Source organism: Cynoglossus semilaevis, chromosome 3 (assembly GCF_000523025.1).
Source record: "Cynoglossus semilaevis isolate Cse_v1.0 chromosome 3, Cse_v1.0, whole genome shotgun sequence".
Lineage (NCBI taxonomy): Eukaryota > Metazoa > Chordata > Actinopteri > Pleuronectiformes > Cynoglossidae > Cynoglossus > Cynoglossus semilaevis.
Window position 1 is genome coordinate 10,726,888 of NC_024309.1, and position 17,503 is coordinate 10,744,390.

A 17,503-nucleotide genomic window follows, 5' to 3' on the forward strand; every position below is an offset into this window, starting at 1 on the left:
AAATTCAAAAAGACGTTGACTTGTTGACGGCGTCGTCTCCTCAGAGGAGAGGGACAGACTCAGCCGTCCCCGTCTGACTATGGAGTTCTCTTACTGCAGTATTTTGGTGCCATATTCTGTAGCGCGCAGCAGACCAGGACAGTTAAAGTGTGTATGACGAGCCTTCAGAGAAGAATGTGTGTGTCTGTGTGCGTGTGTGTGTGTGTGCGTGTGTGTGTTGTGAACTCTGCTTCAGATGAAGTTGAAAATCCCATGGCTTTGTTCTCATTCTCACTCCATCACTCTACTGCTGATGTGTAGTCTCTCTAGGCTTAGGCTGGAACAACTCAACAGGTGGCCGACAGAAACCTTTTTTTTTTTTTTTTTTTTTTTTTTTGCTCAGGCAATAAAACTGTAAAATATCTAAATTTGCCAACTCTGCAAAAGTTAGTTTAGTTCTCAGCTCAAGCAATTGTTCTCTTTTTTTTCTTTTTTTTTTTTGGAGTTTAGAGCATGTTCCTCTTGATTATTTTTAATCAATAAAGAATGAACATATCTGCTGCCTCTGAAGTGTTTGGGGGGGGGAGGATGAGAGGGGCATGATGAAAATATATGTATAAATTTCAGTTTAAATAAATATTTAATCTCTGATAATGGGATTTCCCCATGGACCCTCAGTGCCACCAGTGGTGCAGGTACCAGTGTTTGAGTTCCACTATTTAGTCAACGTAATTTAAAGGATTAAAGCATTGTCACTAATCTGTCTACTTCTGAAACTTCTGAAATTATTTTCAAAAGAACAAACCACTGGTCATTTATGTACCGTACTGTGTCTTGAAGGTGTCAGACTTTGGACGTAGCTGCTGTAAAGCGAGCCGTCCTGGTGCTGAGATAACGTTCCATGAGCCATTCTATTTTTGTGTATAATGTCAGGAGAGTTACGTATTCTGAGGTTTGACAGTAAACACCTTAAACAGCACTAAGTTGGACTTTCAGCCTGGAGGATACTACAGTATCAGATCTCCTGAAATACTGGTTTTTTTTTTTGTCTAAACATTAACTTACAGGTGACTTGCTGTAAGCTGACAGCTGCTGTTTAGACGTTGCTTCTCTGTCCCTCTGAGCTTCATTCTGAGGAGGTACGTCAACATGAGCAACTTTGGGGAGATCCTGAAGGAGATCGGGGAGTTTGGTTTATTCCAGAAACGACTGATTGTTGTTTTGAGCCTCACCAGCATTTTCATAGCCTTCGATATTATTGGGCAGGTCTACACTGGCAGAAGTTTCCCTCATCACTGCAACACCGACTGGATCTTGGCCAAAGGACCCAACCTAACCGAGGAGAGACAGAAAAATCTCACCATCCCCGTGAACGATGAGGGAAAGTACCAGAGCTGTGAGATGTTCACGCCCGTGGACGTGGATCTGGACACTATAGTGGCCTATGGGATTAACACAACCACAGAATGCACGCATGGGTTAGAGTTTGAAACACGCAGAGGTGCATCCAGCATCGTTTCAGAGGTAAGAGACTCTGCTGCTGACAACTCTGTGCCACTAGAGGGCACTGTGACTTTCGTGAAGTTGATATTTACAAAATTTAAATCTAAATAATTTCACAGTTACTCACAATAAAAGCTCATTCCCTAATTAGTTTTTCTTCCTGGTCATCAGTTCGACCTGGTGTGTGACAGAAGCAGTCTGATTGAGGTTTCACAGTCCATCGCCATGCTCGGGCTCTTGGTCGGGGCGTTAGTGTTTGGAGCTGTGGGTGACAGGTATTGACACGCATTCTTTTTGTAACTTCATTATATTGAAAATGTTTTTGTTTTAAAGTGTGTTCCATCATCAGGTTTGGTCGACGCTTCGTGGTCCTCTGGTCACATCTTCAACTCCTGGTGTCTGGTGTCGCTGGTGCTTTTTCACCCAACATCTATGTTTATATGGTTTTCAAGTTCTTAGGTGGCATGGCAGACTCTGGCATCATCACTCACGTGTTTGTGGTTGGTAGGTACACATGAAGTTAGGTTTGTCTTTAACACTATTGTAGCCACTCGAGGGAGCCAAAGCATCACTTTAAGAAATACTACCTGGTTTGTTTGTTTGTTTTTTAACCGGTCTGAAAATGTTAACTATTAAAAAGAAAAAATATTGACTGTCAAGTTTTATTTCAAACAAAGGCTTTAATTGCTACGGAAGCCTGTTTGGACATTTCAAACTAATAACATATTTACTTTGTTTAAATGTATTTATCTTATTATTCTAGAACATTCCTTATGCAAAGCATAAGAACGTACTGTATGTTATACATATATATTTATATAAAATATACTATTGTAGCCACTCGAGGGAGCCAAAACATCACTTTAAGAAATACTACCTGGTTATATATATATAATATAATTGCTTTTTTCTACTCATTATTAAAAGCAGGACATTGTAAAATTAATTTTGTTGAATAAATAAACAAACACTCCATGTTTCCTTCTGGTCCACAGGCGGAGAATGGACCGACTCTGCCAGATTTGCTCTGTGCACGATTCTCTGCCACATGACCTTCCCAGTTGGACTGATGATCATGTCTGGTGTGGCCTACTTGATCCAGGACTGGAGAATCCTGCAGCTGGTACTTTTCTGTCCTCTGGTCGTCCTGCTGGCGGTCCTCTACTGGTCAGTGTCCTCACAGACTTCACAGAGTAAAATGCAGTATTTTAGGTTTTAGTTAAACACTAAAATGTCCACCAGGATTGTTCCAGAGTCGGCCCGCTGGCTCATCACCCAGGGCAAGAAGAAGAAGGCCACGAAGGAGATCCAGAGGGCGGCCAAGGTGAACAGGAGGAGGGTCCCAGATGAGTTATTAGATAAGGTGAGAAACTTGAAGGATGTTTGGATGTCGCCAGAATCAGACGTAAACATACTCTGAAATAAAAAGCATCCATAAAATACTGTAATCCAGTTGGAGGTTGTGGAGATGACCAAGAGGAGAAGCATGTTGGACATCTTCAAAGTGTCATATCTGAGGAGGCGTGCCTTCGTCATGTGCTACGTCTGGTATGGAAATCAAACCTGCAGCTGTTGTTTCCATTTGTTTCCATTTGACTGAACCGATGTCTGTGGTCTGTTAGGTTCTCCACCAGTCTGATGTACTACGGACTGAGTCTGGTTGGAAACTTCGGTCTGGACATCTACCTGACGCAGTTCATCTTCGGTGCCGTAGAAATCCCTGCACGTCTGGGCTCCTTTTTTCTCATCCAATACTTTGGGAGAAGGAAGTGTCTGCTGTCGATGCTCGTCATTGGAGGCTGTTCTTGTCTGGTGATACTTGCTGTTCCACCAGGTACGACGTCGTGTGCTGAAGGTCACGTGTTCCTGGTGATTCATGTTCAGGTTAAATACTTCCTTTCCCTGTAGATCTTCCTGAGGTGACCACTGTCATCGCTGTACTTGGAAAGTTTGCCTCCACTGCCAGTTTCTCCATCATCTTCGTGTACACGGCTGAACTGTACCCCACAGTTCTAAGGTACGGCCGACGAGCACCACTGTACTGCATCTCCATGTTTGCTCCCCTGGAGATCCTCACTCGGCCGTTGTGTGTACACCCACAGGCAGAACGGCGTGGGTCTGAACTCCATGTGCGCTCGTATAGCTGGGATCCTGGCTCCTCTGATCCGACTGCTGCAGGTCTACCATCCCTCCATACCCATGGTCATATACGGCTCCATCCCCCTCCTCGCTGCAGCACTCTGCTTCCTGCTACCGGAAACCTTGAATGTTGAACTTCAGGACCATGTGGAAACCAGGTGAGTAGATCAACTGAGTTCTACTGAAGTCACTAACCAGAAAACCAAAGCAGCTTTAATTTTGTATTTATTTTCAATTTCAGGGAAGGTGAGAATGGCTCTGCCAAGACTCCACCTGAACTACAGGGGAGCACCAAACTATAATTTATTGACACAGAACGGTTTTCACAGTCACGGGTTTTATTTTAACTTTTTGTTGAGATGTTTGATCCATGGTTAATGCTTGACTTCAGGTGTAACTGTAGTCACATCATGGTTTTCTTTGCAGACCTCTGCCTCATCACGCTCGTGTCAGAAATGAGCTGCAGTACCCGGTGATTAATTGCTAATTACTGATATGTATTATAAAAAATAATAATAACAATTATTTATTATTATTATTATTATTATTATTATTATGTAGCGGTTAGCATGCCTGCCTCTGGAGCAGAGAGTCCTGGGTTCGATTCCTAGAGGAACTGCATACTATATATATGTATATATATGACGTAAGTTGCTTTGCATAAAAGTGCCTGCTCAATGCATAAATGTAAATAATACCACACAAAAATACCTGCTTCACATTTAACTGTCCTGCCATAACATGTGTGTATGTGTGTGTGTGTGTGTATGATACTAAAACATCATGCTTGTACTGATTGAAATACTTTTTCCTAACGTTTATTTGAATCAGGCAAAACTAATATTTTAAAAAACAATTGGACGTGAAATGTCTGTCAGATAAAAATACTAAATGATTATTTACCAGTTATTTTGATTCTAAATGATGGTGTTCTGTATACAATAAACAAATGTTGTTTGTAGTTTGGACTTTTACATCTGTGTTTCATCAACATTTTCTCTCAGTAATATTTCTATAAACTCCGACTTCAGTCCAGTTCTTCACTTCTTCATCCTTTTGGTCGACATTCACTGGACAGTAACAGTTTGTACGGTGAATTAATCGACCACTTAATCAAAGTTTATTGAAATCAGACATTTTGAGATATTTTTTACAGCCTTTTCTCATGAATGAGTCGTCTGTACTTCTCTGACCTCAGGTACTACAGTACATATGTCAGTTTTTACAACAGATATTTACTAATTAGTATCATCAGTTTAGGAAACAATTTTCACACATTAAAATAATAAGTAAGCATTAAAGTATCATTAAAATTACTTTTGTCACAAAATACAAATCATGCCCAGAATTAGATTTAGTACAGTGTATATGTATTTATTTTCATTTATATCATAACATGTTTTATTTATTTTCTAAATGAGTTGCAGTGATGTAAATATTCAAATATTGTTGATCTTGTAAATTAATTTTCAGAAAAATAACAAATTCTTAAAATATATTGTTTTTTGATATTTTAAAATTTGAAAAATAAAAAAAATAAAGGTGTCTTTAACTGGTGCCTCAGACATCTGTCCAGTCCTTCATGTCCTCACAGTCACCAGCTGTGGACACAAACACGATGACGATCGTTCTTCTGATTTAAAAGAATAAAATAGTGGCTGAGAAATGTCTATGTCTGTTGTTACTCACATTAACACTGGAAATTCACTCTGAATCATCCTGCTCCAGCTCTGTGGTTTTCTTCAGATCTTGTTTTGAGTGACTCCAAATCCCTCATCACTGTTTCCCTTTTTTCTGAACTGTTGTTTGGAGTGAAATACACAGTAGAATTCTCCGTGGAAAGGTGTGTAATTCTGTATGCTATTGAGTGAATAAAACAGACCGTTCTTTAGAATCTTAGAAGTCCAGCTGGGCTTCAACAGCACAGACAAGTCAGTTAATCTGAAGGTAACAACAACAATAATAATAATAATGATAGTGAAACTAAATGTTTAATTTAATCACTATTATATATATATATCTTCTTGGATATTTTATATATACATGTACAGTATATTATCAATTTGAAGACTAAATCATATCTTTAATTTAACATTTAAAAAAATAAATTTAATCGATTTTTTTATATCTTTTTAATTATTTTAAGCTTTAAAATAAGTTTATCTTATTTTTAAATTATTGAGATAAGCCCCAGAAGATCTAAATAAATGTTCATGTAATAGATTTGTTTCTATTTACGTTTGTAGATGGAACGTTTTACATTACAGTGACCCCTTGCTATAACGCGGTTTACTTTTCACGGTTTCGCTACTTCACGGATTTCTGCATTCTGATTGGCTAAAAAGTCACTCCGCTTCTTCTCTACCTGTGCGCCAATAACGTTGCGGTTTAATATGTACACGTACGTAAAACAGCTTGCCAAATTGACATTACGTACGTGCAAATTCTCTTGCAATTTCGAGTTTATCAAACCCCATAATGTCGACAAAACGCTCTGGACCGGCAAAAGTACCTGCGGTAGGGACCAAAAGGCAGCGGAAGATGCTGTCTATCGGTGATAAAGTAAAACTATTGGACATGCTAAATGAAGGTAAAAGCTATGCGGCTGTAGGTCGGCATTATGGAATTAATGAATCTTCCGTTCGTTCCATAAAGAAGGAAGAAAAAAACATAAGGAAGACAGCAGTGAAATAAAGCTGAGTCACTATTTGTCCGACTGTACAGGTAATTTGTATTTTTTTCATAATCATTTTTAATTTTCTCCCGTTCACGGTGGGCGGTGCTAATCTCCGCAATTTGAAGCCTTCTGTTCACGTTGATGATTAAAATTATTATTTGACAGTACATTACAGAAGTTATTTGTTGAAACGTTTCTAAAGTACTTTTATTTTACTTTATTTGTGAAACAAATGGTTGAGACTGTAAAATGGTTTGTTCGTTCTTTCTCTTCTTTTTCTGAGTATTTAATTGTAAAAAAAATAAAGATTTCTACTTCACGGATTTTGCCTATCACGGGTTCTTTTTGGAACGTAACCCCCGCGAAAAACAAGGGTTTACTGTATTGTGAAAGAATGTCAATGCCACTGAGTGCCACTAGCGGGAGTTAGTGAGTCGTTAAAGTTCAGTCCGACCTCAGCCCGTCATGACAGGATGAAAACTAAAACACAGCTGACAGGAACATTTGTTTGGTTGTAAAACGACGATATTAATGTACCGATATTAAAGTGCTGCTTTGAACCACTAGGGGCAGCCGTCTGGGAGGAAACAGGAGTTTATGCTGCACTTGGTGCCGGATGTTCATCAAAATGGTGAGTAAACAGCTGAAGTTAATGCTCTAATGTCGGCTCTGCAGCCGGAGCTCACACGTGTTTCCATCAGCTGATGATTGTGTTTGAGTGGAAATGTCGTTTGGTTACAAACAACTCACGATGTGTGTAATGTTTGGAATTGAATTTGATCACATTATAAAGTAACTTGGTTGGAGTAAACAAACAAACAAACAAACTATCGAACAAACAAACTGACAAAGGTTCAATTGGAGTAAACAAACAAACAAACAAACTCAAATCACATTTATGATTAGTGTTTGTTTAAACTTACATGAAAATACTTCATTTAATTTCATTCACCATCCTGTAAATGTAATTATTTTGTAAAAATGCATGCATGAGGAAGATAATTAGAATTAGATATAAAAAATGATCAACCTTCATTTCATTTTTGATTTCATTTTCGTATTTTTGACGATTATTTTGATTCAACAAATATTGTAAAATGAAAGAAATTGCTGATTTTCTTGTATTAAATGTCGCCACATCTCACCTTAACTTCTTCTTGCACTGTTTACAAACGAAGCACAACTTGTGAAAAATTAATTTGTCTGCGGTTATTTTTTCCATCGGATAAACCGGCTTCTGACAGGCAACGCACATCTCTGGACGGATGGGTTGAAACTGATGATGAAAGATAAAGATTTATTTATTTTAAAAAAATTATGATGAAAGATAAAGATTTATTTATTTAAAAAAAAAAAAGACAAATGAAAAGCACGAGTTTAGATTTTATTTTAAATGTTAGTCAAAAGTGTGAAAAAGGCAAACAGAGGTCTCACCAACGACGACAAACATGTGCTACAAGGTCAACACTTGAGTGAATACATTAAAAAGCTCAACGCTGTATAATAGACACCAAAAAACTATATACAAGGTGAATTTCTCATGAAAGGAGACTGACTGTGAATGACTTAAGGCTTGTGATTGACAGGCAGCCGAACCTCGGGGTAGGTCACCTGATATGTCGCTGCAGGACTGACAAACGCGTGACCTGCAAATGACGGAGTGTTTTGTGGCTGCGTGGTGACAACAGTGGAGCTTTTGGACGAATAAAACTTGTTTCCAAGCGTGTCGGTGTGCTCGAAGTTTTCCGTGACCATTTTAGTTCCTATGACACTCTTCCCGTCTGGGTCGGTCTGCACTTCCAGGACACTCAGCTCCCGTTTCGGCTGGAGTGGGTCGTCGTTGGGTTGTTTCTGACCTCCTTTTCTGGTCTGAGCAGGACTGTTGCAGGTCAAGATCTTGGTCGTGCGGAATTTCTCCTGCAACTTCGGACTTTTCTGACATGTCGGACACAGAGTGCACTCTGCAGGAGCCGCGTCAGCTTTATCCTGTTTTCGAACAGCTGACTGTATGGAGATGAAGGCCGGTGAAGATGGTGGACTGGGCCGACGTCTTTTAGACATCGCAGCCTTCTCAGCAGTGTTGGCCTTTGTGATCGGACTTTCTTGAGCTTGTTGTGTCTTACTTGATCCAATACTGATTTTACTAATGTTTCCATAATTCGGGGGGCCTTGAATTGTACCCAAGGACTCCTTAAACAAACATGATAAACCTGCGATATCTGACTCCGATTTCAGCGTTGAGACGGAGAACAGGGCCTTCTTTATGGATTCTTCTATATCCATTAATCTTGCCAACGTCTGCTCCTTTAGATTCATGATCTCCTCACTGGCTCTTTCAAGATCACCAAAGATGTGGGCCATGGATGACTTACTCTGTGGCTCATCCATAACCAGCGGCTTCTCCTTCCTGTTTTCCACTGTTGCTGTTCTTTCTTTATGATTCTCAGAGTCGACGATCCAATCAGGAGCTTCCTCAAATACACTCCTCATTGAACTCACATCAGCTTCACTCGTGTCCTTCTCAATTTCCTCCACCCGGCTCAGGATGTTCTGGAGTTCCTCCTGCTTCCGTATATTATCAATGATTTCCATGGCGGTTGTCATGTTGCCTCTCATGATCTCGTCCATGTGAACGGACAGACGCTGTCTGCGCTCATCCTCGGTTTCCCTGCGCCCTCTCTTCTCCCTCATCTCCACTTTGTTGGCTGTTTGCCCACGGGTATCGGCTCCACCAAGTGGAGGACCAGCGGTAGCTTGCTCTACTTCATCATCCTTTGTAATTACGATTTCAGGTTGGGCTATTTTTACACGTTTGGGCTTCACAGGAGCATTCCTCACTGCCGTTTTACCTCCAAACTTTTGGCATGCTTCCCTAAAGTCTATGTGAGTATCAGATGTTTCACCTGGACCATCGTTAATACTGCCCTCCTCAGAGATTCTGACTTCTGCTGTGATGTTTATTTCGTCTCGTTGGTTGTTGATTGTACCATGTGAGTCTTGGTTTACAATCTCTGCTTCAGGTTGGATCATGTTTTCAGGATATGAAACGTTTCTTAGATTGGGCTTCTGTGTGGCGTCTGACTGATTTTTGCCATGTTTTGCCTTCAGATGCTCAGGTTTAGGTGGAATCACTGGTTTTGATGGTTTGATCTCATCAGTAGCTGGTTTCTTTAGGGTTCCACGTTGATTTTGAAGCTCTCCTTTAGGTTCAGTAACAGTGCTGAGTTCCTCACCGACAGATGTCTGGGCAGACGTCTTGTTGTGTCTTGAAGAGTTGTTGTAAATCATAGCAGTTTTGAAATCTCCTCTCGTGACATTAATGTTGGATTTCTCCAAGGAATCTATGGCTTCCTGAAGTTTACCGTGAAAAACAACTTCATTCTCGTCCTGTTCACGTTGTTGATGTGGGACTTCAACAACTTCCTGTTGATCTTCAATCGGTTGCGTTGGTTTGTTATCACTTGGTCTGGATTCAGTTCCTTCAACGTTCAGTTTCTGAGCAAATTCTTTCTCCACATTTTGGAGTCTGGAGGAGTTTTGGTAGATCATAGCTGTTTTGAAATCTCCCCTGGTGACATTAATGTCGCATTTCCCTAAAGAATCCAAAGCCTCCTGAAGTTTACCTTGAAAATAAACTTCATCCTCTTCCTCTCCTGAAGTTTACCTTGAAAATAAACTCTTCTGGTTCACATTTGTGTTGTGGACCTTGAACCACATTTTCAGGTTCCTTTTGGACTCCAGTACTGGACTCCAGAAAAGATGCCTCCTCCTCTCTGTGAAGACTGGAGGAGCCTTTGTAGATCATAGCTGTTTTGAAGTCTCCTTTTGACACGTTGACATGTGATTTCTGCAAGGATTCCAAAGCTTCTTGAAATTTACCCTGAAAATTGACTTCTTCCTCTGGTTCACGTTTTTGTTGTAAAGTTTCAGCACTCGTTCCAAAATTCTGAGTTGATCTGGAGTCAGTCATGGAGCTCAGATTTTGAACAAAATGATCTCTTGATGACGTTTTGTAAATCATGGCTGTTTTGAAATCTCCTCTTGTCACATTTACGTTAGACTTTTCCAGAGAGTCCAACGCTTCCTGAAATTGACGCTGGAAATTAACTTCATCCTCTTCTCGTGGTTCACGTTTTTGCTCTGGACCATCTATAACATTTTTGGAGGAGGCCATGTCTTCTTGGTTGGAACAGATTAGATTTTTTCCATCGTCAAGAACAGGGCAGAACTCAGCAGCTCCAGGTCCCTGGAAGGATTTCTTCTCCTCCTCCTTCTGAGGTCTGGAAGACGTTGTATAAACCATAGCCGTCTTAAAATCCCCTCTTGTGACATTAATGTTAAATTTCTCCAAAGATTCCAGAGCTTTTTGGAATTTGCCTTCAAAAATGACCTCCTCCTGTTCTGATGGTTCTTGCTGTGCTTCCTGACTATCAACCACAGTTTCAGGTTCTGCTTGATCGCTGTTGACAGGACAAACTTTGTGTTTCTGGTTCTTATTTTCTTTGTCTGTAACTTCAGAGAACATCGGTTCCGCCAACAATTCTGGAACAGGTAGTTCCTCTTTGTTTTGGGATGCGTGATGCAACGTTTTTGCCTCCATTGTGACCTGTTGAAGGTTATTGATCGCAGTTTGGAGGTTTGTGATCTCATCAATATTATTGACAACCTGCACCATCTCAGCTTGGTGGACCGTGTCAAAATCAAAGTGTCCAGGATGTTGGATGTACATCGTTGTATCATTGTATCCTGCAGAACTCTGGCTTTTTCCCAAGAACGTACTTCCTCCTCGATGTGCATGAGAAATCGAGGAGGTTTGAGCATAGTTCTCTCTGATAACTTGTTTTGAATTATTTTCTTTTTGATCTGCAGAGAACATGCTTCTCAACCTCTTCACATCCACTGGGACCCACTCTTGGAGACTCTCCTGTGCCTGATTATCCTGCTCTTCATTACCAAACTGTGTACTTTGCTCATCCTTAGTCTGGTCCACTGGGAGTTCTGGTTCCTGCTGTGTTTCTGCTTCAGCCTGGAGAGATTTTAAATAATCCAGGTCTCCCTTTTCAATGCAACTCATGAACAGCTTCACATTACCTTTAACTGTGATCTCAGGCCTGAGTGATGCACTGCAGCTCTGGTCTTGTGGAGTTTCCAGAAGGCAGTTTATTGTGGATTCAACGATTCCTTTTCTCAGTTCTGGAGTTTCTGTTTTCCTTATTTGGATTTCCTCTCTCTCTGGTTGGTCATACTCCAGGGCGGTGTATCTCTTAATATCCTTCTCATCAAAGTAATTGTACAGAGAATAAACAATGACTTCTGCACAGTTGTCAGCATCCTTCTGAAGGATCACTCCTCTCCTCAGAGAGTTATCCTGGTGGAGAATATCCTCAACCACCTGAGCTACATTAGCAGTTTTAAACTCCGACTCCTGGCCACTAGTGAAGTGATGCTGGTGCAGAGGCACAGCCACGACTGTGGCGTCCATGTTTCCTTCCCTGTCCTCCTTCAGGTACGTAATCTGAGGCTTAAGGTTGGACCTGGGGAGTAAGTGGACTATAAAGTTTTGTGCACCTCCTTCAGCCACCTCGTCATAGTCGATCTCAGGCCCACTCTGCAGTAGTGTGAATTTAGCCTTTTTTGCCATCATCGTCTCGCTCACCTCGATAATCAATCCATCTGAAGATATTGCTTTAACGCCGTGAAGTGTGTTCAGTGTTTCCCTGATGTTTTCCACCATCGTCTCAATGTCGTCCTTGTTCTGGTGCCTGATTTGGTCAAAGGGCATTGATTCAAACAGATGAGCTCTGTTTTTGACATTAGTTTTCACATGGTCTTCAAACGTCCCGCTGGGATCTGCTGCTGGAATTTGTGGCTTTGATTTATTCACGTGAGAATTTTCTTTCTCCACATTTGCTGAGATAAATGGGTTATTTCTGAAAATGTCTGCACTTGTTGCAATCATTTCCGCAGATCCTCCCGAATCTGAAAGACCTGCAAGGTCATCTTCAAAGGCTTCGTCACTGGAGAAGAATGCGTCGGTACCAGATGACTCAAGGTCGTGTTTCTGTGTTTTGACTGGTCCATTGTCAGCCCTAAATTTAGAGGCTTTTCCTATGAACCTGTCCTCTGGTTGTGGCTTCTGTGTTTTTACAGACTGACTCTCAAATATCCTCCTGGACGCCTGAACATCTATTCTTACCATCTCCTCCTCGGTCCCTCCATAAAGGTCTGGAATCGGGCCAAGTGATTTGTCACCGTGCACCATCTCTTGACAAGGTTCCTGACAAGGACTCTCTGCATGCCTCTCGAACAGAGCAGATTTTTTACTCACATCACCTTCGTGCACCAGTCCATCTGTCATGTTCATCTTGGAACTGTAATCAGATTCTTTGGTGTTTAACGCACAGTTCTCAAATAGCAAGCGTCTGGAGAAGACCTCTCCCTCGTAGCCCTTGTCACCACCTGTCATCCCAGGCTGGGAGCCTAAAACCTCAGCGAGCTCGTCATCCACAGCTTCATCCAGCATCTTCAGCTCGGGGTGGGTGTGCTTCAGGAGTCTCTTAAGTTCACATTTCTGCCGCTGCTGGTGTAACTTCTCTATGGAAGGTTGGTCCAGCATTGGTTTCGGGAAATGCTCCTCTTCTGGCTCTTCCTCATTTCTAGCCAGTGGTGGTGGAGTGAGGTCATCATGTCTTTCTTTTAAGTCTTGTGACATCTTAGAAAAGGAAAGTTTGGGTCTCATCATTCTGTCCTTTAATCACATATGGGCTGTCTAGTGAAAAGCATGCCCTCTAGTGTTCACACATGCAACCACAGGCCACACTGTGTGTTACCTTCCAAATCATGCCTGTTGATTTGTTTCCACGTCCCAGGTGTCGTGGGTTAGTCCAAAGTCCAATGCAACCAGAAAATATGCAACCACACTCGCAACCACGAAGACGTAAATAATGCAGAGTACGTTTTTCTTTTTAGTGAGAAAAACCTGTATTAATAGGTGATGATGTATGTGATACTTTATGAACAGTGATATGGTTTTCGTATGATGTGAAACTTCAAAATAACACCATGCAAAATGATGATTAGATGTTGACTTTACCTTGGTCACTTTAGTTCTTTTTCCAGCTTCAGTCGGTGGATGTTGTGCCTACATGGTGAGAACAACAACTTCAGCTCATTACAAACAACAAAGGAGAAGGAAGGAAGGAAAGGAAAGGAAAGTGAACTACTTGTCATTGTGACATTGTGACACACACCACTGCACACAATGAAATGTGACCTCTGCATTTAACCCATCACCAGATCAGACCCATCAGAAACCTGCTGTTTGTAAGACGTGGACGTTTCCACTCGTACCGTTGTCGGTGTGGAGTCCTGAGGCTTCACCATGGACATGTACAGAGCAGACAGCACTTTGACGGAGACACTTGGCTTTTCGTTAGTGAGGTTCAAGGAGCTCTCTCTGAAATCTGCGATGGTGCGTCTCTTCTCCTCTGGAGATAAACAACACAAAGCACCGCAGTCAGTGATGTGGGATCAAAGTCAGGAGCAGGAACGCTGAAGATGAGCTGACAAATACTTTGGTCACATTAAAACATGAGCAGATTTGTGATGATTTTTTTTCCCCAGCCTTGAACCAGTGTTTGTTCTCACTGGTGGCCTCTCTGTCTTGTCTGGTACTTAGCAGCTGCCATGTGGTGGAGTTAAAAATGTACCAGTGGTGGCTTAATGGCACAGATACCTGACTCCCCTGACACACATACTGGGAGTTTAGAGGACACTGCCAGGCCACAGCTGTTGACTAAGCGGAGGACAGTAAAACTCAAAACGCAAAAGCGAAAAAAAAAACAACCCACACATTTACCCAAATACTGTAAAGTCACTGTTTTGAAACAAAAAAAAAAAAAAAACCCATACATTTACCCAAATACTGTAAAGTCTAGTGGCTAAAAACAGGAAATCTGAAGTTTGAGGCTGTGACTCAACAGAAAACACAAGCGTGGAGCTGACCTTTGAAACAGACAGCGGCCACTTCACTGACACTTCAGATCTATACTCACAGGTGAACAGACTCCAGGTCTGGTTTGACTTCTTAGTCCATTTAAAGTGTGTAGTTCTGCAGTAACTGTTGTCTCCACTGCTGCTGTGGGGTTGTTTGACCGAGTAGCCTCTGTCACCCTCTGTCTCTTCTTCTGTCCCTCGCTCTCCCTCTAAGTGTGAGTGTCATTCCCGCCCCAGTAACAGCTGACCCCTTCCGCCCTCCTGCTTTTAATAGGTCTCGTAGTATGCAGGTCTATTTCCGTCCCATTCTGGCCTGGCCTGCAGTGGAGTGAAGCTCTGCTCAGAGCTGCAGCAGTTTTAGTCAATCATGTCTGTGTGCAGAGTCACCGCCGTCCACGACCTCGGTCTCTGCTCGGCAGCCCGGACCTGAGTCACAGGCGTCGCTCACTGACACCGTCTCAGCTTTCCAGGAAATGCCCTGCAGCGCGGCTCATGCCCGCGTTTCTGATTTATGATCTCAGGCGTATTTGACATTTTTTTCCAGGTTTGACTGCCGTGCTTTAAACCTGATGCTACAAAGACGTAGGGAGACTCATCTCTATGACCTGCATTGTTCACTTTAAAAATAACTGGCATTTTTAGGGAAATTCAAATTATTTGAAATTGAAGGTCTGAGTCATGTTTTCTCGTTTTAACTGTTCAGGCAAAACAAAAAGTCGTTCTCGTTTTAACTGTTCAGGCAAAACACATTTCTTGCCTTAAAATTGACCTGATCAAAGTTGACCTTGATTTCATTAGCTTTTTTGATGGTGATCAGTGATGATGATGATGATGATGATGATAAAGAAAATGAAACTGTAGCCACCTGCATAGGACGATGTGATTCCTTCAAAGTCGATGCCTCCGATGGTTTTTCTCCTCATTGACCTTTGATTAGTCACAACCTGGAAAAATGCAGTTGAAAATTAATATAAAATATAATATTTGAATATCAGTGAAGCGTGTTCAACTGTTTTAACCTGAATGTTGTTGAGGTTTGTTATGATGATGAACACGTTTAACATTTGAGCAAACTTTTACCCAAACTTCATCAGAAACCTGTTAGTGTCCAGCTAAATATCTTCTCCTTCTTACCCAAACTTCATCAGAAACCTGTTAATAAAAATATCTTCTCCTTTTTTTGAACATTTTGAAGGATTTGACATTTAAGTTTCATTCTAGTTTCTCTTCAACAGAACTGCACTGTGAATTTTTTTTTATTCACCTTCTGAGTCACATGCTGCTCTTTGACGTCACTTTTAGCGCCTCTCCCTGCTGCATCAGCGGGCGCTCGTTTCTTCTGTATCTCTGCAGAGCGTCTGTTCTCCTCCACCTGTCCGTTCATCACTGCTGTAACATCGTCAGCTCTGCTCTGTGTCACAGAACGCGACTCAAACCGAGCCTTCAGGTCCTGGATGGAGCTGGGGCTGTTTTGAAGGCTCCCCACCGACTTGGCACGAGATAACGTGGGTTTTGGCGAGGATCGCTCGATGTCGTCATGTCCTCTGGTCGGAGAGACCAGAGGAAGTTCTCTGGTCTCCTGTGGAGACGGTGGGATCTGAGACAGAGGACGTGGACTCAGTGGGGTTTTTTTTTCTTTGTCTCTGAGCTGTGATCTAAAGAACCGCCTTACCTCTCTGAGCGCTCGCTTTGGTTTGACCTCACCGTTGACTACAGGAGCAGCTGGAGCTGGACAGTTCTGCTCCACTGTGGTCTGGTACCTGTCAGGGCCACAAACCGTATTTTCAATGTCAAGTTGAAGCCATTTAAAAATTGGGCAAAACTATGGAGAGGTGGATTTTTATTCACCGGGAAACCAGCTGAGACACGGAGACTTTTTTATTCAGCTGTCCCGCGTCTGTCCACGTGGGCTTGTCCTCTTTTGAGGAGACACTCTTCAGGGACTGGGTTCTCCTCAGGTTGATCTTCCAGTCCATGTTTAGTGACTTTTAAAGCCCAGATTCCAAATCACTGTGAGTTCAGAGGACAATTGAACGTGTGAGAGGAGATTGAGGTGGTTTTAGTCGAGGGGCAGATGAAAGTGGACGGTGTAAGAGTAGAAGACGACGGAGAGAGAGTGAGGTGGAGGCTGATCCACTGACCTTTGACCTCTGAGGGCAGCAGCAGGAAAAAGAGGAAGAGAGCTGCGAGTAAAGGGAGGAAAAAGAAGATGAAGCCCAAAGAGAAGATGGAAAACAGACAATGACGAGAACATCTGGAAATATCTGTTATTGTAACACCTTAATGTATTCTTATGTCTTTTAGCAAAAACAATTCAGTGAGAGTGTTGCATTAATAATTAAAAAAAAGACACCTTCACTTTCATAATCTTTTCAGATAATCTGCTGTGACTCAGACATTTATGACTTTTGTAAACGTTGCCAGTCCTTAATGTCAAATATTAACAACATCCTGCACAAAAGCCTGGGAAAAGACAGGTCTGTTCAGTAACAGATCCACGAGCCAACAATAATCTGTGGCATCGACCACTTAATGATAAAAATAAAACAAAATCATAAAAGAACGAATGAAAAAAAACAAAACTTTGCCCAGTGTGCAGATCTGAACCAATGCATTTTCATTTTCATCCAGGAATCTGACGTTTTTCACTGATTCTAATCCTTGCTCATACCTGTGGATGTTCTAAGGGATTTTCCAGACAGAAATGACATTTAAATCCAGTGGTTACCTCTGTGGTGCCGCTCAGTGTCCGCTCCCTGTGGCAGTCAGATGCTACATCACAAGACTTGGACACGACCTGAGCAAAGTCCTTTCCTACTTCCTCATTACCCGCTGAAAGTGTTGATTGGTGCAAACCCCAGGCTGTAAAGGTCTCCGAAACAATCGTCTGCCCTGACCATCTGAGATTTTAATACTAGTTTGTGTGTAGAAGTGTGTGTGTAGAGGTGTGTGTGTTGCTCCTCCGTCTTCCTAGAGACGTCTTAGTTTAATGTCAGGTCAAAGCTCCGACGTAATCAGAGGTAATCACTTGATCTGTGAGCAGAGAAAGGCTGTGTGTTAGAAGGAAACTGGATTAACTGCCCTGATCCTGGGGAGCGTGTGTGTTGGGGGGGATGTAGAGGCAGTTAGACATTTACATGTTGACCAGTCTGTACCAGTGGTCAGATAGGCCTGCTTATCAAATTCAGCCACTGCTGTGGCATGTTGAAC

At 41.9% G+C, this 17,503-nt stretch overlaps 2 protein-coding genes across 2 annotated transcripts; one reads left to right on the top strand and one right to left on the bottom strand.

The window, feature by feature from the left end:
- Positions 1-1,047: 1,047 nt before the first annotated feature.
- Positions 1,048-4,582, top strand: slc22a13b (solute carrier family 22 member 13b). The gene is made up of 10 exons (XM_008307924.3): positions 1,048-1,503; positions 1,654-1,757; positions 1,832-1,986; positions 2,478-2,649; positions 2,725-2,845; positions 2,936-3,030; positions 3,105-3,316; positions 3,391-3,499; positions 3,585-3,779; positions 3,863-4,582. The coding sequence occupies exons 1-10, from the start codon at positions 1,129-1,131 to the stop codon at positions 3,921-3,923; spliced, it is 1,599 nt and encodes a 532-aa protein (XP_008306146.2). The 5' UTR covers positions 1,048-1,128; the 3' UTR covers positions 3,924-4,582.
- A 3,093-nt stretch (positions 4,583-7,675) lies between these two features.
- Positions 7,676-17,148, bottom strand: LOC103377259 (xin actin-binding repeat-containing protein 1-like). The gene is made up of 9 exons (XM_025054694.1): positions 16,435-17,148; positions 16,142-16,303; positions 15,966-16,053; positions 15,558-15,890; positions 15,159-15,237; positions 13,649-13,785; positions 13,392-13,439; positions 9,976-13,010; positions 7,676-9,944 (listed from the first exon to the last, which is right to left on the bottom strand). The coding sequence occupies exons 2-9, from the start codon at positions 16,267-16,269 to the stop codon at positions 7,865-7,867; spliced, it is 5,928 nt and encodes a 1,975-aa protein (XP_024910462.1). The 5' UTR covers positions 16,270-16,303; positions 16,435-17,148; the 3' UTR covers positions 7,676-7,864.
- Between the last annotated feature and the right edge of the window lie 355 nt (positions 17,149-17,503).